Genomic DNA, 21,053 nt, shown 5'->3' on the forward strand with positions numbered 1-21,053 from the left:
TTTTGTCCGTTCACAGCGGTCATGAGAGATAAAAATTATCATTATATAAATATTAATATTAGGTATAATAATTATAATTATATGAGATTTCGTCGGTCGGAACGAAAACATAATAATTATATCGTTGAATCTACGACGTAGATAATCTATTATAATACGTAGGTAACCACAATACCACGTCACAGGGTTTGGTGGTCGTCGGGCGGTTGTTCCTTACCAGCTCAATCTTGGCATCCGATCGAGCTTCCAGCGACCCTCATGAAATATACAGATATATTATTATGCTATGCGGTAGAGGAATCCTATGCTCAATTATTTGGCATTATGACCGAACCCACGACAATATTATTATTGCTGTGAATGGGCCGCCACCGAATTCGATCATACGGTCGGGTTCGTCCGGGAAGGGTCTAGCCGGTGGACGGTAAAAAGTCGACGATTCCACCCGTAATGACCCGTTGTAGTGGCAACGAATGACCGACGTTGAAATCCCATCGCAACCTTATATATATATATATTATATAATAGGTAAAGACACTATTCATCACTATTAAACCTACGCAGTGTATTATACTTAATACTGTTCGGAGGTCGAAAATAGGATGGATCGAAAGGTTATACCGGGTTTTTATTTTATCATCGAACACTCATTATTTCAAAAAGTATAGGTAAATGTTTTTAAAAAAATACCTTCACGGTTTTAAGTCGTTAAAAACAAAAACATTTAAAAAGGTGAACAAGTGACTACCACTCTGCTGTACAGTATAGTTGTCGAGCATGCCGTTTTAATGGATGTGTTATATTTGAATTCAACGATAAATCATTGCATACGAAAAACGATTCTGAGCAAAAACGTATCATATTTGTATAAATAATCAAAATTGATAGTTAAACAATTTTTTTTATAAAATTCAAAAATATCTCATGGCTAAATGAGATAAATGGATAAATTGTTAAATGAATTCTCATGGATAAATAGCGTTATTTCCCGGTGAACTCTTTCATTTTGATAGAGGTAGAAAAACTTGTTGGGATTCTTTTATTAGAATGTCTTATGTAAGCTATGGAAAGAAAAACTTTTATGAATTTCTAACTGAAAAATAGCTGGAACATTTTCGAAATTTTGATGAATTTTGTCAACATTTAAACTTTAAATGTATATAAAAAATAATCGTGCCTATATGTATTTCAAATATTTTCAACTTATATTAATGAAACTTATAAGGAACCTTGTATTACATTTTCAAGCTTTTAAAAGTTCCTATCAAGAATAATTTAAAAAAAAATTTACAATTTTATAAAAATTTCTCAAGGCTATAACTATCTGAAAAATAGTCAAAATATTTCAAAATTGTTACCATTCATTAAAAATGCTAATATAAATATTTAGTGAAAATTTCAAAGATTGGCAATTATTACTTTTTGAGTTACAAAAAAAAAAAACTAAATCGATTTTTTCAAAAATTGAATTTGCATAAAAATTACGTTTTCAAAATTATTTGGAATTTTCAATTTTGACCTCCCAAAAGTACCAACTAGATTTACTTTTCTATCAGAAAAGATGCTGATCTCGAAAAACGGAGTATTTTTACTATCCAAAATGTTGCTGACAGACAGAAAAAAAATATAATAAAAAAAAACACACCTCATGGTAAAATCAATACATTCTTTCGCTCAGCTCAAAATCTAAAAAACTATATATATATTTTTTTTTATTCTTAAATTTTTTTAAGTTGACGTTACACAGATATTTGTTGTCTCTGTCTTACAAGTGCGTAAAATAGCAAATGTACACTCAGCAAATCATATAGTTTAGCTCGGTCAATATAAAAATTAGAGTGAATCATCATAATATTATGAAACTTGGTGGTAAGAACATCATCTGTGTTTGTAAATGTACTTTTTATGATAGTTCACATTTTTAGCAAAATGCTCATAACTCACTTAAAAACTGAATTATCGTAAAAAACCAACATACAAACACAGGGAATGTTCTTACCATTATAATTTTCTTAATAGGTCGATTTATCCTAATTATTAAACTAACGGAGCTAAGCGTGATCGGCTGAGCGTAAATTTGCTATGTTACGCACTTGTAAAACGGAGATAACAAATGATGCTGTGTAGCGTCCTCGTTTTTTCCTTTTTTGAATGACAACATACAATTTTAATTTCATATTCCAAAACAGAATATTTTTCCCAGTATTTCGAAACAGAAAAATCACATTTAGGACAAGTAGTTATAACTTATAAGTATTTAAAGTTTAGACAAGGGAGAAGTGGATCAATATTTTGCGGGGTAACCGCGTACCATAATATCTCTTATCTAAACTTTAAATACTTAAAACTACTAGTCCCAAATTCGATTTTAGATTCTAAGCGAAACGATGAATGTATTGATTTTACAATGATGTGTGTTTTCTTTTTTTATTTGGGTCTGTCATCACCTTTTAGGACAGTAAAAATGCTTAGATTTTTTCAACAGAACCTTTTTTGATGGGAGAGTGAATTTAGTTGGTACTTTAAGAGAGGTGGTCAAATGTAAAGTCAAAAGATTTCTCATAAGTTTGTCTACCTAATACCTTTAACAAAAGAAATGTCTACCGGAAAGTCAAATTTAATTTTTATGTGTTTGAAATTCAAATTTTTGCAACATTGGATATTCACTTGATTTCATGTGTTGCGAATTTTTATTTTTTTCTTATTTAAAAACGAATAACTTTAGGTACATGCAATTTTCACTGAATGTTTATATAACCAATTTCTATACATCATACTATTTTGAATCGTTTTGAGCTGTTTCCGGACATTTAAAATTTTTTTTTCTATAAAATAATGTCAATAACATTTTATTCATTGGATCAAAAAGCGTAAAAATTTAATACAAGGCTCTTGATATATTTTTACAACAGCAGTTGAAAAATTTTAAAAATATAAAGGCACGTTTTTTTTATAATCATTTTTGAACCAAGTTTGAATGTTGATGAAATTTATCAAATTAGGAATTTACAAAATATTTTGTCGTTAAAAATGTATACAAGTTTCAACTTTTATAGCTAAGAATTGAAATTTTTAAAACAAATTCCACGTAAGTAGGTTATTATGTCACCAAAAAATCTAAAAAATATAGTTTTATATAGTTATTTCATGTGGGTACAAATTTTTTTGAAATTAGATATTTAAACGAAGAAGAATGGTTTTTTTTTTTCATTGTTCTTGAGCCCGGCAGCTGAGGCCATTAGCTTATTTTAGTTTTTTACTGTAGGTTATTAAGTCGGTAGGGGGAGGAACACGTGTGTGTTTTGTTTGGCCAAATTTTTGATTGGGCACCCGTAGGTATTTGCCATGCTCAGGTGGCGGATGTCGACACTTGTTCTTCGGACACCGTGACTTGTCCGAAGAAAAATGCCACCCATGGCCGAGGAATCGAACTCGGGTCGACTGCGTCGCAGCCGACGCCTTAGTCCGCTCGGCCAGAAATAATAAGTGTTTAATCAAAGAAGAATCACTCGGTATAAATAATAGTATGTATTCTATATACTTAAAAAAATAAATAGGGTATAGGTACGCTAAAATATTTGAAAAATTATGAAGTGTAATCAATCTTTCGGTGTCTCCCCGTCCCCTCAATAACGAACGCACTAAAAACAATGATAATCAATAATATACAATTTATAAATATTATTGCTATAGATTCTTAGCGGGCACTTTAATAGGTTTTTGTGCGGCTTTTTATTTGTCATGCAACACGCCTTTCGCTAGTCTCTATAGAATATATTGTTAATTGAACGCGAACGTACTTTGCAGAGGTCAATTATCGAATTTTTCTGAAATAAATAATAAACTAGCATTGTTCTAATAACGTCGGTTCAAAAAATAAGTAATCACCAAAGCGTTCAACCCATAATACGCAAGTTGTTGAAATATGATGTGAATTGGATGATAACCTTTGTGCTTTTGATACCATATTATTATATTGTTAAAATGACCACAAAGTCCATACATATGTTACGTATTCGACTACTTCATTATTGATTAAACGAGCATGGTTATGAAAAAATACGTATAATACAATTCAAGAAAACCGTAATTTGTTTTGGGTGGTTTATAATCTTTATATAAGTATATAAACTATTAATATTTAGTCTTTGGGATTCTAAATGTCATTCAAACGAAACGAATAGGTCTCGAGTAAACAAGGTTCCGGACAGAGGCGAGGTGGAGCTTTGTCCAAATACTTCCCTCTTTACTACTTCCATATAATTATTATTAGAAAAAATTACGTAATATTTTTTTTAATAATAAAAAAACATTTATTTTTTTTATCAAATTATTTTTGTATGGTAGTAATTTTATTTTATCTCACAAACTTAGAAAATATACTTATGTGTTATGAAATACAAAACGTTTAACAGCCACGACATTATTTTATGTAAGATATTTTATTTAAAAATTGATTGAGCCAAGACTTTTTTCCTAATTTTTTTACTCACTCGGACTTGTTTTCCAGAAAACGGCCTAGCACCATTATAGTAAGTGGATGAACTATATAATTATTCTTGATGTTCATGTATACTACTAGAACACACTTCTCAAATCAGTACTCACACTATATTTTGTTTCCGGGGACTAAGGGTTCACTAACAAACAGGGGTACGTTCTCGGTGGTACATGAAAGCTATCTAATATAATTTGAAAAGTTTTTTCTTTTGGAAATCATTTTTTGAGAGCTGTAAAAATGGAAAAAACGTACCCAAATTACCTAGAAAAATTGGAAATTGATCACAAATTGTAAAATATGAAAGAAGTACCTTTTAGCATAATATGACTGAAGTTTTCTAAGGCATATTTTTAAGTTCAACGAGGTATTAAATAATGAAAAATATCAAATATTTATTATCTACTATATTCATATAACATACTCTTTAAAAAAAAAAAACCTAAATATTGCGTTTTGTGTATTTTATAATCATAAAAAATAAAATAATAATAAATTATTGTAGGTAATTACAATAATAATAGTCCAGGTAAAGACATGAATTATTACTAATTATTAATTTTATAAAATCTACCTATTATATTATAATATCATGTATTATCTATTGATTAGGTAATAATTATCGATGCATTTTAAATATAGGTAATACAGTTTAAAAATGTGTTATTATTAGGTACTTAAATACCATGTTGGCAAGTGTTCATAAGTTATTTTTGTACTCAACAAAATATAATGTCAAAAAAATATTCAATTCAAATTATTTTTTATGATTATTATTTTTATTATTAGTAGATATTTATTAGTTTTTCTACCCTAAGTTTAACCTATACTGTATAATATAGTCCATTAAACTATTTAGTTATACTGAACGAATGGGCCGCGGTGTGCCATTGACTTAAAATTTGAAATTTAAATTAACAACTAATAACATAGACTTAGATGTGAATTAAGAAACGATTGCAAAACTCACAGTCATTGCAGTAAAGTGATGATAATCCTTTTTTCTTCGTTTAAGAACTTGTAGATATTTTTAAATTTTTCATTAACACTTCAAAACTCGGATAATGTTAACTTTGTTTAGAAAGAAATGCGAGTTAATAGGATTTGTTGTTGAAACTCCGTTCCAAACACACTACTATGTTGTTAATAAGTTATTAGGTTTACATGTATACCTAAAACACAAACTTTTTATTTTAGTTGTTGTTTCAACTATTATTAATCCGAAAAATTTTATTGCATTTTCATTTTGTAAAAATACGTAGAATAATAAATTTACTAAAAAACTTTTTCTTAGCTCTAGGCATATTTACCGTATTAATTCTTGATTAATTTGATAAATCAGTAGTCGTTTATGAAAAATATTTGTATTTCATAAAAATATTGTTTAAAAAAAAAACGAAGAAAACCTATTATGGTTAAATTTATGTTTTTAAATATTAGGTATAATATCTTTTTAGTTATGAGGCTTAAAAAATGTATATTATGATAGAATTATTTAAATATATTTTATAAATTATAATAACAATGCTTAAAACTATCGGTATGATGATTTTTCAATTTTATTTTGGACATTTTACACAATGCTAACCAACCAATAAACTGTTTCTACCTATATGGTTATAGATAATGAATGTACCTACCTACTTATTATTTTTCTTTTGCACATTTTGGTATTCTTAGCTTTGAATTCCTTTTTTGTGCAGTAACTTGTTCAGGTCTGTCTTTTTAACGTTTATAAAGCATTTTTGTATTATCAGATTTGGTTTGCTCGGGTGTTTCCTATTCATAATCACAATGAATATTTGTTTTATGACCATCATACGTCCATATACACCTAAGTATACGTAGTATGCATAAAATATTGTATTACTATTTTGAATAGCTTTTACACTGTATAAATATTCAATAATACGACTAAATAATGCTATTATAATAAAAAGATTAGATCGACATTGACGATCGGCGAATTTGTTGAATATAAAACTATCATTATGTTGGTTCTATATTGCGATATTCCTGGTAAACGTGTTAGGGAACGTGGAAAGTATAGGCATTAAAAATGTATATTTACATTTTTTTTCATTTGGACAATATTTAATTTTAGTAAAAACGTACCCACCTAATTATACAATTGTCTTTCAATATTTTTTTTCATTCAATCGCACCATAAACGTTCTTATTGTAAAATCAAGATAGCAAAAAAATTTTGTTTTATACTTTTATTATATAGAAAAATATTTAATTAGATAATTTTATTTATTTTTCAGATGAATTAGGGACCTAATGATGCAAGGAAATGATTTATCCTGCAGGCTACTGATTTTAATATTATTATATTTTATTTTATTCATGTTAAATTATTATTTATTTATCAAACAATAATTGTTATAATATACCTATTCAAAATACCTACTAAAATAAAAAATACATTCTTAATCATAAAAAAAATTAGTTGTTTTTAATTGGTAGTTTTTTGGTTGCTAACATCGTATTCTTAATTACTATACGGATTATCACAAACGAAGAATGCATAAATAGTTAAGATAAGTTAAAATAAAATCTGTGAGTTAAATATACATTTTTAAACATAAATTATTCCAATCAAATCAACAAATTTAAAAAGTGAAAATGAAAAGTAAACCTCTAAATAAATATATTTACTTACGTGTATGTACCTCTTAATTACCTATTAATTATTATCTACTAGATGTTATTATTACTTATTAGTCATTACTTATTATGTATGATTGAATATTACTAACAAAGGTTAGGATAAAATATAGTACTACCGGCAGTTTTCATTCATGTACCCAACTACCTTCTTAAATAAATAAATTCGATTTTTGCTCACAAAAATGTGTCTATTTTCATTGATTTTTTTTTCGTTAGTGGATTATCAGAATAAACAAAAAAATATTTACAAGTTTCAAAATAATAAAAGCTTTTCCATTTCCTTCATATGTATAAATATATTAATTCTTTAATGAATTCACAACAATGCTTAAGAAATATTATTTTAACATTATATAATATGTAAACAAGAATTTTATTATACAAAATAAAAAATGCTGAAGGAAAATATATTTTAATATATTATGTTGCATATTACAAGCTCATATTTACGTTGGTACTTATTTTGCGTGAATACAAAAGACAACCTTTTAAAATCATATTATTTATAAACATATAACATAGGTACAAAATTGTATTACCTAGACTTGTTTTTAAATTAAAATCAACACATATTATACTTCATATACAGGTTATGGAAAATTTAAATATACTATACAAATAAATTATAAGCTATTGAAAATTCTGTATATTGTTTATAGGAATTAATTATAAGATATTATTTAAAGGTCTGAAGATGAAAATAACATTTTTATATTTTATGATTTCAACAATAAATTAATCTTTAAAACTCCACGAGTGGGTATAGATTAAAATAAAATTAAAAACCTAATTTTTAACGAAAAGTATAACAAGCAAAGCTAAAATGTAGGAAAAAACCTATATCATATTTATGTAAATTAATACAGTAATAAATTTGTGTTTTTTATTTATTTTTTAATAAGATATACTGGAATCAATAAAATGTTAAATTATTATATTTAATAAATAATAAAGCCTAATGATTTACGAGACTCATTTTATTTATTTTTGTATACATACAAAGAGCCGAGCACGTTGTTAAATATTTTCCAAGAATAATTTCTACATTATGTTTGTTTGAAAAAAAAAGAATTATACTTATATACCAAAACCAAACAATTATTTTTAATTATGCAATTTAGGAAATCTAAAGAATTTATTTTTACTTTTCAGTAGAATAATAATATAGTTCATCGACATCCTTCTATATTGATTTTCACTTAACGTTTACTAATGTTACACTCACTTCTTATTATTTTTTTGATAGCTTGAATAAAAGGACAAATAAAACTGAAGAGTAGGTACAGAATGATGGAGAAGAAGCTATTCTTTAATATACCTCAAGAAATAAACTATTATTACTATCTAATGGAAATTTAACTAAATTAGGTAGGTACTTGGTGTTAAACGACTATACAAAACTGATAAATTTTGGTACAAATTTTACTTCTTTATGAATATATTAATTTAATTTATATAATGTATTTATCATAATAAAAAGTTTTACGTAATATCCCAGACAGCATTTTGTAATGATAATATTATACGTAATAGTATTATAATAACGTTATACTAATATTATTCGTTATTACAATGCTATAATAATATTATTAATCAAAACATTGCTGTCTGGGATAATGCTATTTATATGACATATTCTTTATTGGTGCTTAATCTTACTTAACAATTTTTTTTGTACAAATTGTCTGAGGACAATGGATGACGTTCGATAATTCTCTAAAAATGAAATTATTTCATAATAGGTAGGTACTTACATTGATGAATTGTTATATTGTTAAGAATAATTAGGAATGATCAAACTATGGGCTCCTAATATTAACAATATAAACCACAGCCAAAAATTACCAACATATCAAAACACTTAAACCTAATTTGTCTAAAAGAAAATTTAAAGTAACAAAATTAATCAAAATGATCTATACAGTTAACATCATTTTTGTTAATTGTTTGAACAATTATTAGTAACAGTATAGTCATTAAAAATAATTAAATATTAGATTAGGCGTAACGATGTATAGCATAGTCATTATTACAAGACTTTAAAAAAATACCACTTTTCCGTCTACTTTTAGTTGGTAAAATAAATTTTAACGATGCGATTTTGTAGAATTGAAAATATTTTAAACAAATAATTTTCAGATTTTAGTAACATTAATAAAATATTTAAGCTTTATCTTTCATAAAATATATTTTATCATTCTACAAGCACACATTTGAAAAACAATAGTCATATGTAACATTGTGCCTGAGACAAATGGATGAGAATAATTTGTTTTTTATAAAGCTATAATCCTATAATACTAATCCTAGCAAATTAAAAATACATATTCGACAGAGTCTATATTATATTACACTCATTCTGCCATACATTAATCCGGTCTTAATTCTACATTTCTACAGTAAGATGCCATTTGGAGAAAGCGGAGGAAATCATTTTAATACAATTATACCTACGCAATTAGTATGAAAATAGCTGTAGTGTGAACTTTATAGTGTAAAGATTGAACTATCAGTTGAATGTTACATATTATTAAGATTATTATACGAACGCATTAAAAATATTATGAATAAATCTCTCCATTTCTTCTCATTTGTTTTATCTTTTTAAAATGTTAATAATAATAATCTGCAAGACTCTTTATTCTTTGAAAAGTCACGAAAATGAAGAGTAAAAATAGTGATGCTTCTTTATCCGCCACTGACACGAAAACGTAACGGCCAGAGATCACCGATCAAACTATATAATACTCAGACAATATTTTTTTTTCTTGTATGCACAAATGCCACGAACATGCATTTTTTCGCTGTCTCAGTTTTCTCGATTTCAATTGTTATACAATATTTGGTGTATGATATTATTGTATACACAATGGTGTAGGGGTATACATGCACAACTCGGGTGGATCATCTCGGTAGATTGCCCGTGCTCCTTAACCGTGCCGCACGAATAACGGGAAATCCTATTGAAATTGATTTATAGTTCCGTAAGCTATACCATAAACTAAATTATTTTTTGTGTATAGGTAGGTACAACGCAAATAATAATAAGATCGTGGAAACTTAGCTCAAAAATCGGAATCACTGTGGTGAACCGAAAGAAATAAACACGAGAAATAAATATTTTGGAAATCGTCGTAAATGTTCTAAAGCGTCAAAAGATAAAAATAATAATTTAATGTATTTTATATAGGTACCTACAGTATAGTTATATAGTTATATATAGTTATATTATATAGTTCACTAAAATAAATTGTGATTGAAATTATATTTTATACTATTTACATTTAGAAAATACCGGATGGGGTACTTGGTCTGTTATTATAGAGCAATCGTTTCATTTTGCTTATTCAGACGAAGATGCGTAGTGTACATAGAATACTTATATTTATATAGTAACTATAAAATTCGAAGTCAATGATAAACCATCGTATTGGAAGAACGATCTGAGTGCAACTCAGTTTTTACTTTATTATAGTGTTTATGTCGTTTTTCAAATAATTTTAAGTACTCATAAAAATAAGTTGCCACAGTGAGTAACAAATTCCGATATTTATTGAGTACACAAATACAATATATAGTAATAATATATGGTTAGTGTTACTTTATATTAAAATGTTAAGATTTACCAAATAAAATGAATAACATTATTAAAATAGATATTTGTATTTAAATCGAATAAATCCGTCGTAGGTTATTGTCTACAATAACAATACTAATGCACACATAGGTAATCGAAACATAATAATCAGACTAATTAATTACATCGGTACAAAGTTAAATCTAACATAATTGTACAGCCCGTACAGGTAAATTGAATGAATTATTCATCTAAATATTGCAACCATCAATTGTATTATCTTGTTTATTCCCTTATTTTGTCTGCAGTAGTAAAACCTAACCTAACCAGAATGCTAAATCTCTGTTCACTGTGGCCGACAAACATCAAATATCATAATTTTCACTTCCTTTTGAATATTTAACTACCTATTGCGATTTGAGACTGAATATTACGCTGATCAACATCTTTCACGTTAATTAACATTTATTAATTATTACTAGATTGATCATCACTTATCTCGTTTCAGAAACCTTCGATCATATCCTTCTCGGAGACATTATTGAAACCCAAACTATCATTATTTACAACAGGTTGATCCACGACTTTGAAGTGGTTTTTTGTAATGGACTGTATCAATATATTTATTTATTTAACTTAAAAAATTGTAATTTCTCTTTTTTCGGAACGATGAATGGATTGATTTTATACATTGATGTGTGTTTTTTTATTTTTTATTGTCAGTCATCTCATTTTAGGGAAGTATAAGTTCTCAGTATTTGATAAAATGAATAGGAAAAATAAAAAAAAATAAGAAAAAACGGAAATTTTTATGGAAAACCATTTTTTGACACAATCTCAAACTCAAAAACGAATAACCGTAGATACTTACTCGAAATTTTCACCTAATATTTATTGCAACATTTTCTGTACATGGTAAAATTTTAAAAATATATATTGACTCTTTTTAAGCTATATTTAGACATTTTAAGTTTTTTTCAGAATTTTTCACTTATAGTTAAACAGTTGGACACTTTAATACAAGGTTCCTTAAATTTAATACTTATAGATGTAGAAAAATATTAAAACATATCATGCACATTTTTTTATTTCAAACTTGGATGAAATTATTTTCTATTTTAACGAAGAATTTTAGTTATTTTGTGGTTAATTAGAAAAATCATACGTTGTACTTGAAACATTTTGTGTATATTATTTCAAACTAATTCAACCTAGATTAGCTACTGTATTATTATTAGTAAATTATTTCATTACTTTAAAAGCAATATAATAAATTATATAATATTATAGTATGTTTAGTAATATAGGCTGATGGACCGTCTTCGTTCAGAATAGGCTTTCGTATACAATGATATAATATCATCCAATTCAAATTTAACACATCTATCACAGTGACCCATACCGACACCTGATGTACTAGTCGTAGCAGTAGCCCTATTAGTACCGCAATTTCAAATTACACCTTTTTTTTTTATTTTTTTTTTTTGATATTTTAAAAATTAATATATTTTTTTGCATTTTTTTATTGTATCAAATTATATGCGTCATATAATATTATATTACATACCTAAATAAATATAAATCTTGAAACACTATTACTCCACGGTATGTGTTTTAGAATAAAGAAAATTTGAGTTTCCACCAAATTTGATAATTTGTCCATTTAAAATGGACGTTCGTGAGGTTGGCTCTTACACTTTCCAATACCAGATTCTAAATAATTAATATATGTATATACAGTAGCAATATATTGCAAAAAGTCATAACAATTTACAAGTAGAATCATGGAATTGGCTAGTTAAAAACAAAGCAATTATTAAGGGCTGACCGAAGAATGGTCAACTTCACGCAGCCTATACATGTTGTCCAAAAGTCTCAAAATGTTCGTTATAATAATTAGCAACAATTTGAAATATTACAATACCACAATTTGCAAGTCAACGGTGGGCCGCGCTCACGGTTTTTCAACTTTAAATATTATTATTAAAATTTTCGTTTGAATTTTTTTCTCCCACAAAATTTTGTAGGAATCTAGTATAATGAATTTTTCCCCTTCTCGAAATGCTATTAAGTTTATTTTAAATAACACAAAACTGTAAATGAACTTCACCAAGTACACAAGATTATTTTAAAAGTTAACTAATGTAAGCATATTAATTTTTTAAAAAACCTTTTTTATTAAATTAACTTCGTTGGACTTACATCAAATCTATAAGTTATATTTATATTTTATAATGACATAAATGAATAGTCAACATCAATTAAAAATTTTTTCTAAATTCACTGATATTTATTTACTAAAAAAAATTAGACCTTATACTTTATGCAAATGCAATAAATTAAAAATTGCAAGGACAGTTGAAAATATTAATTGGTAATTCATTTTGGCAAATAATATTGAAAATTCGTATGGTTGGGGGGTTTGACTTACAAACTGCGAGAGTGGACTTGCAAATTCTTGCTAATTATAACGAGTATTTTGACATTAGTTTGAAAAGTTTCAGATAACATGCAAGGGCTTCAAGAAGTTAGTCCTCCATAGGTCCACTCTTAATAACTCTTTTGTTTTTGCCTAGTAAATTCCGGTATGAGATTTGGCATTTTTTTTTAATTGTATAAAAAATATTAGTACTTAATATTAAGAATTTCAATAAAAAAAGTGTAAGGGCAATCTTTACGGACGCTCGAAAAATGTTTAAATTGAAACAACAGATTCGAGTTCAATGAATTTTTGTGGGTACCTACCGAACCTACCGAACATTTTTTGAAGCAATATGAAACACTTTTCGTGACTTTATTCAAAATCTTAAATTATTTATCATACGAGATTCCAATCTATGATTGAATATATTTTTCTTTGGTACTAATGTACCAATTTCCGACAACTTATTGAAGTTTTGACTTTATTTACAGAACTCGTTTAATATTTTCCACTGTAAAATAGAATATTATTTTAATTGTCACCTTTAAATATTTAAAATATTATTGAAATCCTAGCTTTATGTTTTATACATTTTGAAAAGGATTGATACATATTATTAAAGATAAATATTTACATTTTCATTATCACTTATATTGTAGTTAAGAATTTAGAAATCATGTATTTTGAAAGTTACAAGATTTAAATACTTTTAATAAGTAGCATTATTTATATATCAGAATAATTTTTTTTGAAGAACAAATAAGTTTTACTTTAAATTGGACAATTAATCATTGACAACAGTTTTTTTTAAATAAAACAAAATCTACCGTGGTAATTTAAGTTGTGTCCAGTTTAATAGTGACCTATTTTATAATCAAGGTGAATTCGGGTTTTTAAAAATTAAATTTAGAGACATTCTAAATATAAACCAGAGCTAGACAGATGATTTTCTTGGAGTATATTCCTACAAAAACAAATATTATAGTTTTTTGTATTCTAGAGTCCAAGCAAATCAAGTGATTTATCGGTTTTAAAGTTTTGTGTTCACTATAATAGGTATTTTTGAATTAAGCTAAGCAAAGTGTACTACATATATATATATATATATATATATATATAATATTGTCTATGAATTTTAAATAGTACTTATGGGAGTACTTATACCTAAAAATGTAGATAGTTTGTTTTTTGAATACATAATAAATTTAAAAAATGTTCTATAATAAGTAAAGTATGCTGAACTTTACTTATATAACCATATGGTTTTCTTGAAACATTCTAAAAATGGAAAATTGTATGACCTATTGATAGAAAATTAATACATTTCGTCGATATAAGATGGGTAATATATGACGAATACTCAACACTCAATTATTGAATCTGGTACATTTCATTTCAGTTTTGTTTAATTTCGGCCCACAATGATAAGTATACACTAAACTCTTTTAACTTTTAAGTTTAATCATGTCAACTTAATAACAAGTTAATAATAGAGGACGTGGGCTGCATTATTTATTCAAACATTTCTTAGTTTTCTACCATAATGTAAGTACGGTGATTTTATATTTTATCATTCGAATAGTGTATGTTTATACAATATTATTATACACATAAATAAAAAAGTGACGATCCCGTTCAATATTTGATTAAACACCATAAAAATAAATAATTACGGACAGCGAGAAAAAAAAATAATAAATCACTTTTTAAAACGACCTTCGTGTGTAATATTTTCCGCGTCATATTCGACTAATAAGTAATAAGTGTCATAGTCAATCGAGATCGCAGATTTAAGTGCATATAATTACATCGACCGAATTATTGATAGTTATAGATAATTACTTTCCAGTAATAATAAATTATATCAAACATAAACTGCGCGTCGTATAGATAGAAGATAATGCATCATATTGGTTATTTTTATAATAATTAAATCGAAAAAATAATGTATTACAAACAATTATTATATTATGTCTGAAATCATAATCTATAGTATAAGTTGATCTATATACTTATTCGTTAAAGTTAGTTTATCGTCCAAATGGTTTTATCTCGCGTATTGAACGTCATACAGAATATACCTATAATACGGCTATATGTATAGTATAATATAATGAGTGTATAATAATAATATATTTTCAACTAGCTGCAGCATAATTGAGACGATATTATACTGTGTGTAATATGCAGAGTTTATGACGTTTGCGTTGTAAAAAAAATGTAATTGGTACTGTCCAATTATAAATATTATATATTATATCTTTGCGCTGAGAATAACATAATTACAACTCGTTTTGTACCTACATATAAATATATATAAATATATATATATCAAATGTAATGTTAGATACCTTATACCAAGGATATATGATATATCTACCTCGTTCCGGCACGAAAATGTCTAGTCGACTTTTATTATGCAACGCGTTTTATGTTTATTATTATTTTATTATTATTTACCTGCTCGGTCGATTGTTCTTCTATGACCATTTTCATCTCGAGACATTGCCGGGTTTCCAGAAAGGCGGTCCGCTGCTGCTTGTCGGCCAGGAAATAGGACAAAAGTCCCAAACAATTGGACGCCAAAAGGAGAACGCTGTTCGTGGCCAACTGTTAAATAATAATAAAAAAAAACCACACATATAATATCATATAATACACAAACGCACGATATGACAAAAATCGTAAAAAAAAATAAAATAATGATATTATATATGAAATGAAATCATTGTTATTATCATGCGTTTATATTGCATTGTATCGTGTTTGTGTGTGTGTTTAATACCCGCTCAGTTTATGGGTCTATTGTGATATGTAGACGTATACGAGAGACCGTATATATATAGACCACCAGTACACCACCCTAGCCGTGCGCATATAATACCATTCAGGGTCTGCAGCTTCCACCGGTTACCGCGGTTACGGGCGTCGGTCGGTCGTCAAATAGTAATAATAATGATAATAATAATAATAATAATAATAATTATTATTATTATTATTATAACCTAATATAATAACGGATTATGTACCTCGGCCTCATCTATATACGTCCTGTAAAACACGCGACGCATCGCATAAACATATACCAGGTATCCTATACCTCTGTACGTGTGCGCGCGGATGTGCGTATTAGGTCGACGACAATCGTCATTTCACGGCAGATTATACCGACGAAACAAAACGCATATCTATTACACACACACACACACACACACACACACACCACCGACGAGACAATGGGATGCATTGAATTACTTATATAATATACACACACACGCACACACACACACACACACACCACTCTGATGGGGATTTATGACCGTGTCAAGCCCGCTTTCATTTTATTCCGCAAAAGCCATAAAAACCGTAAATCGATCAATGTCAATCGGCGGAACGACGTCGTCGTCGCGTATACGAAACAATAATAATAATATAGTGTATTGTCGCGAAAACGGTCTACATAAATATATTTCACAGATGGTTATTACCAGCGCGTACACGTTATGTAGGTATATAGGTACATTCGGTTAATAGATTGATATTTTATTGCCCAGCGCCTTTATTTTTTTTTCATCGTCATCCTCTCACCGACCCCCGCTCTCTCCCGATAAGCCTTTGACGACATCTGCGCCTGACCGGCTGTAAGTTATACATTTTATCATATTCATATGTTATTGTGAACGTATATATACAGTGCCCACGTTATAATTACCTGTGTGTACCTATTATACTATTGTAACGTCACAATGTATTGGTATTGTCTGATCTGATTTTTGTAATAAACGAACAAATCGCACCAGTTCACCCGGCTTTCAAATGGGTATTGTAATAATATATTATTGTGTTGAATTAATCACGGAGAGGTTCGAATATTATATTACGGACATACATTATTATGTAATAGTCTTGTGAGTTGTTAAGTGTATTTTCATAATATCTGTGCACCTACGTATGCATAATATGTACCGTACGAGCATTGTTTTATCCGCACGTAGGTTGTAGGTAGGTATATTTATACCATTATTAAGGCATTAAACCGCGGCGAGTATAAATTTTTGAATTATCCAAAAATCGGTTTGAATAATTTAACGTGGGTATTGCACCTATATTTCATAATATAACTGCTTATTACGATTTACGAGCATTATTTATGGAAAAGGAACAGCGTAGGTAATAATAGCAAGAAATGCAAAAAGAACCTAGTCGTTGTAAAGCTAATTATATGTAAAATATATCTGTTACACGTGGCTGATAATAGAAAAATAAGAGATATACTTATATTATATAGGTACCTACGCGTATTAGGTATAAACGTAAATAGCAATTTCGTTTTTAAAAATGTGAAAATAAGCTCATATTTCAAATTCTGAACGAAGAACACGGCGAGGAATAAAGTTTTTTTTTCTACACATCATATTCTATAGGTAGGTATAACTATAATTATTATGCCATTGCCATACCCATGTTTTGTTTTTTCGACAGTTTCTACGAATTGTTTTTTTAAACTTATCTCGTTGTAAAGTTTAAATATACAACAATGAAGAGTGAATCTGAACAGAATATGAATCAATAACTCGGTAGGTGTTTAAAGACGGCCAAGCGTAAATTTTCAGAATATAAATGGCTATTGTATATCTCCAAAACGCTGGAGACAAAGTATAACAATAAAGCACATAATCACTGAGCGTTGACACTTGACAATATTACCTGCAAGGAATGAACGGCACATTGATATACCGAGCGACTTCATGGAACCTCTCTAAGACCCGACAAATTACAAATTGTCGAAATCCACTGATTCTGGGCTACCTACCTGCAAAATAATTACCTATCATGGCGCGGCGAGACGAAAATCGCATCTCGCAATTCGCTGCACGACACAATATTATATTATATTGTTATTACCCAAAGTATAACGTACGCCTAGTGACTATTGTTAAAATATTTTTTGATTATTTGGAATGAATGAAATATCTGAACACGAAAGTATATGGATAATTTATAAGTGCTATATTAGGTATGGTTAAAGATCATAGAAGATACTTGTATTAATTAAAATTAATAATGATACGAGTAATATAGTATCCTCTTTATCGATTTGTGTTTATTTATTTTTTTTAATTATTATAAAAATATTAATTTCTGCCAAACATGGATTGATTAATATATATTGTTATACTGAGATATTTCGTCTCCCTAAACACTAAACACAAATTAAACGTGTGAAAGGAATATATAATTTTCTCGACGAGTGCGAATAAGAGAAAACTAATGGGTTCTGTTCGGTTTAATATGTAACGCAGAAATATAAAGAAAATACTTGTTACTCGCTTTTCAGGAAAAACAATTACAATATGTCTCCGTGATGGACTACGACTTACGAGTAGGGTAGATTGCAATTTTTTTTTCTCTGAATAACAGTATTCCTATTTTCATCAACTCGCCATAGTATTATGTTTAAAATCCGTTGTTTGGCTTCCGTGTTTCAATTAAATTGCTTATTATATAATTATAAAATGCGAGTGCCTTTACGATTGTACACGAACATTAATTACACTTCATTTACATAACAAATTTATTTGGAAACCGAATCATTGAATATTATGGTTAGTTTTTCTAAAAGCGTTTAGGTCACAATAAATATTATGTGACACATAAATTGCCGTTAGCAATCTTCATCAGTGTGTTGATTGTATATTATACGGGGTTCGCGGTTATAAGTATACATAGATATTCATATTATGTAGCTAATATTACCAAGTGCCTATATTAAACAAATTGGTGTTAATGTTGTTTTTCGCTTTTTATTGTTGTTTTTACCGCACACGGTTCCCACATGAATTAGATATAGGTACGTTTTTATATAAATATTTATTTTTTATAATGACAGTTTTCGAGAGTGCACAAGGTACAGGTTAGCACAGTGTGTAGTTTTGTGACAGATTGAAAAAAAATAGACACAAATATTGAATGATTGTATTATACCAAGCCTCGAAAAACAAAGCCATTCGTCCGATCGTCCATTTTAGATAGGTACGAAAGATTTATTATAAAGAAATAATAATATCAATGAATACGTTTTGACGTTTTGCTTTTAATTGAACAGCTAAAAAAATACTCTTACAACATCGACAACTTTTAAAAATATTATTTGCATTGTAATTTCTTGTATTTCATGCACATTGATTAGTATTTATTATGCCATAATGGGATACTGTACCTACCTATACATGAAATGGCCTGGAATCGGACATTTTTAATGGTCAATACATTTACTCGAGTGTTCAGTCTAGTGTGGTGTGTGCTGTTGCTGTATAAAGGATTGGTTGGGTATATATTGTTTGAAATCGGTAAATAATAAATATAATATAATTGCAAAGTGTTATATTATGTCAATCGATAACGAGATCGGGGATATTATATTTATATTGTAGGTATTCAATATGTAGCGGCGTACGGATATTTACAGATAATAAATTATAGTAATGCATTCGTTTATTTAATCATCTCTATCTGAAAACTTTGTCATGATAATATTATTAAATAAAATTAAATATTACTATAATGAAATGCTCAGTTTATTTTCAAAATACATTTTAGTATTCATACCAAAAGCTTCATTGTCCATTGACCATCAGATATTCAGACAAAACCATACCACCTCGCGCCTGTTCGATTTTATTGGCTGTAAAATATAATTCTACCCGAAAATAAATTACAAATGCGAATTCGATATTTATATCGGTACCCGATTTCAGATTTTCATTTGATTCTTGAATATTAATACTGATAAAAAAAAAGAAAAAAACCGTAATAAATATGATATATAATATAGGTACAATGCGATACGGTTGATAATTCCTATCGTAGGGTTACCGACGGGGTTTTGATGGATTAAATACCAATGACATATAATAAGCGACAGTCTTAAATTGCTGAATATTGTCAGTTTATTGTCTAATAAAATATAAAAGACTACTGAGCTTTGGAAAGAACAAGTCGACACGGGATATGTATTCTACGGCAGCTTAATCTTAGACAATAAATCAAAAAGTGTCGTGAAACTGTACGTCTACAAAATACACAATAAAATATAATATGCCATTATATACATATATATATATACATTATATATAGATTATAGGACAACGAATTTACAACATTGTCTCTGAACATAATGAATTTCCTAATAGAAATAATTATACAATCTCATAATATATCTTACGGTCGTCGCTCATAAGCGGGGCTCGGAACTTATAATGCGCTAAAAAACAATGAAATATGTTCAAATACGTTATATACTTAATACGCACCAAAACAATCTTAAATAAGTGATATATGTATATTGCAATTATTTATTTATTTTTTTATAAATTACATATTTATGTGGTAACTAACATGGAAAAATTCACAAGTTTTAATAATATGTAATAATATATAATAGCTATAGGTATATGTATTAAATAAAAACTTACTTTTTTAACTAAACTTTAAACATTAGTAAGTATACCTATTAAATATATTATACAGAATAAAAATAAAATTGAGTCTAAAGTAAGAACCTATTTAAAATACAAATTACCACGGAGGTACATGAAGGTTCTACATTTTTTAATTAGTTTTTTTTGTAATTACATTTTTTTTATTACTAAAATAAACGCGTTAACATGTATAAAATGTTTAAATAATATGTAAAACCACTTAAATTTGGTAAAATATGTAAAACATTATGCAATATTCATTTTTGGATTTGAGTTGCATGTACGTAATTTGAAACGAATTTATATCGAATAAGATTTTGAATAATTGCAGCTTTCTAAGGACTAAGGAATATGCAAATCCATGAAGTTTTAATCCCAGATTATTATTATTATTATTAGTAA

The 21,053-nt window shown here is 27.7% G+C and overlaps 1 protein-coding gene across 1 annotated transcript in view; it reads right to left on the reverse strand.

Moving 5' to 3' along the window:
• Positions 1-21,053, reverse strand: part of LOC132933788 (adenylate cyclase type 3) — a 110,675-nt gene that overhangs the window by 17,772 nt on the left and 71,850 nt on the right. The window contains exon 2 of the mRNA XM_061000063.1: positions 15,631-15,780. Coding sequence (XP_060856046.1) covers positions 15,631-15,780 — 150 coding nt within the window. The remainder of the gene's footprint in view (positions 1-15,630; positions 15,781-21,053) is intronic.

This window comes from Metopolophium dirhodum, chromosome 1 (genome assembly GCF_019925205.1).
Source record: "Metopolophium dirhodum isolate CAU chromosome 1, ASM1992520v1, whole genome shotgun sequence".
In the NCBI taxonomy this organism is placed as follows: Eukaryota; Metazoa; Arthropoda; class Insecta; order Hemiptera; family Aphididae; genus Metopolophium; species Metopolophium dirhodum.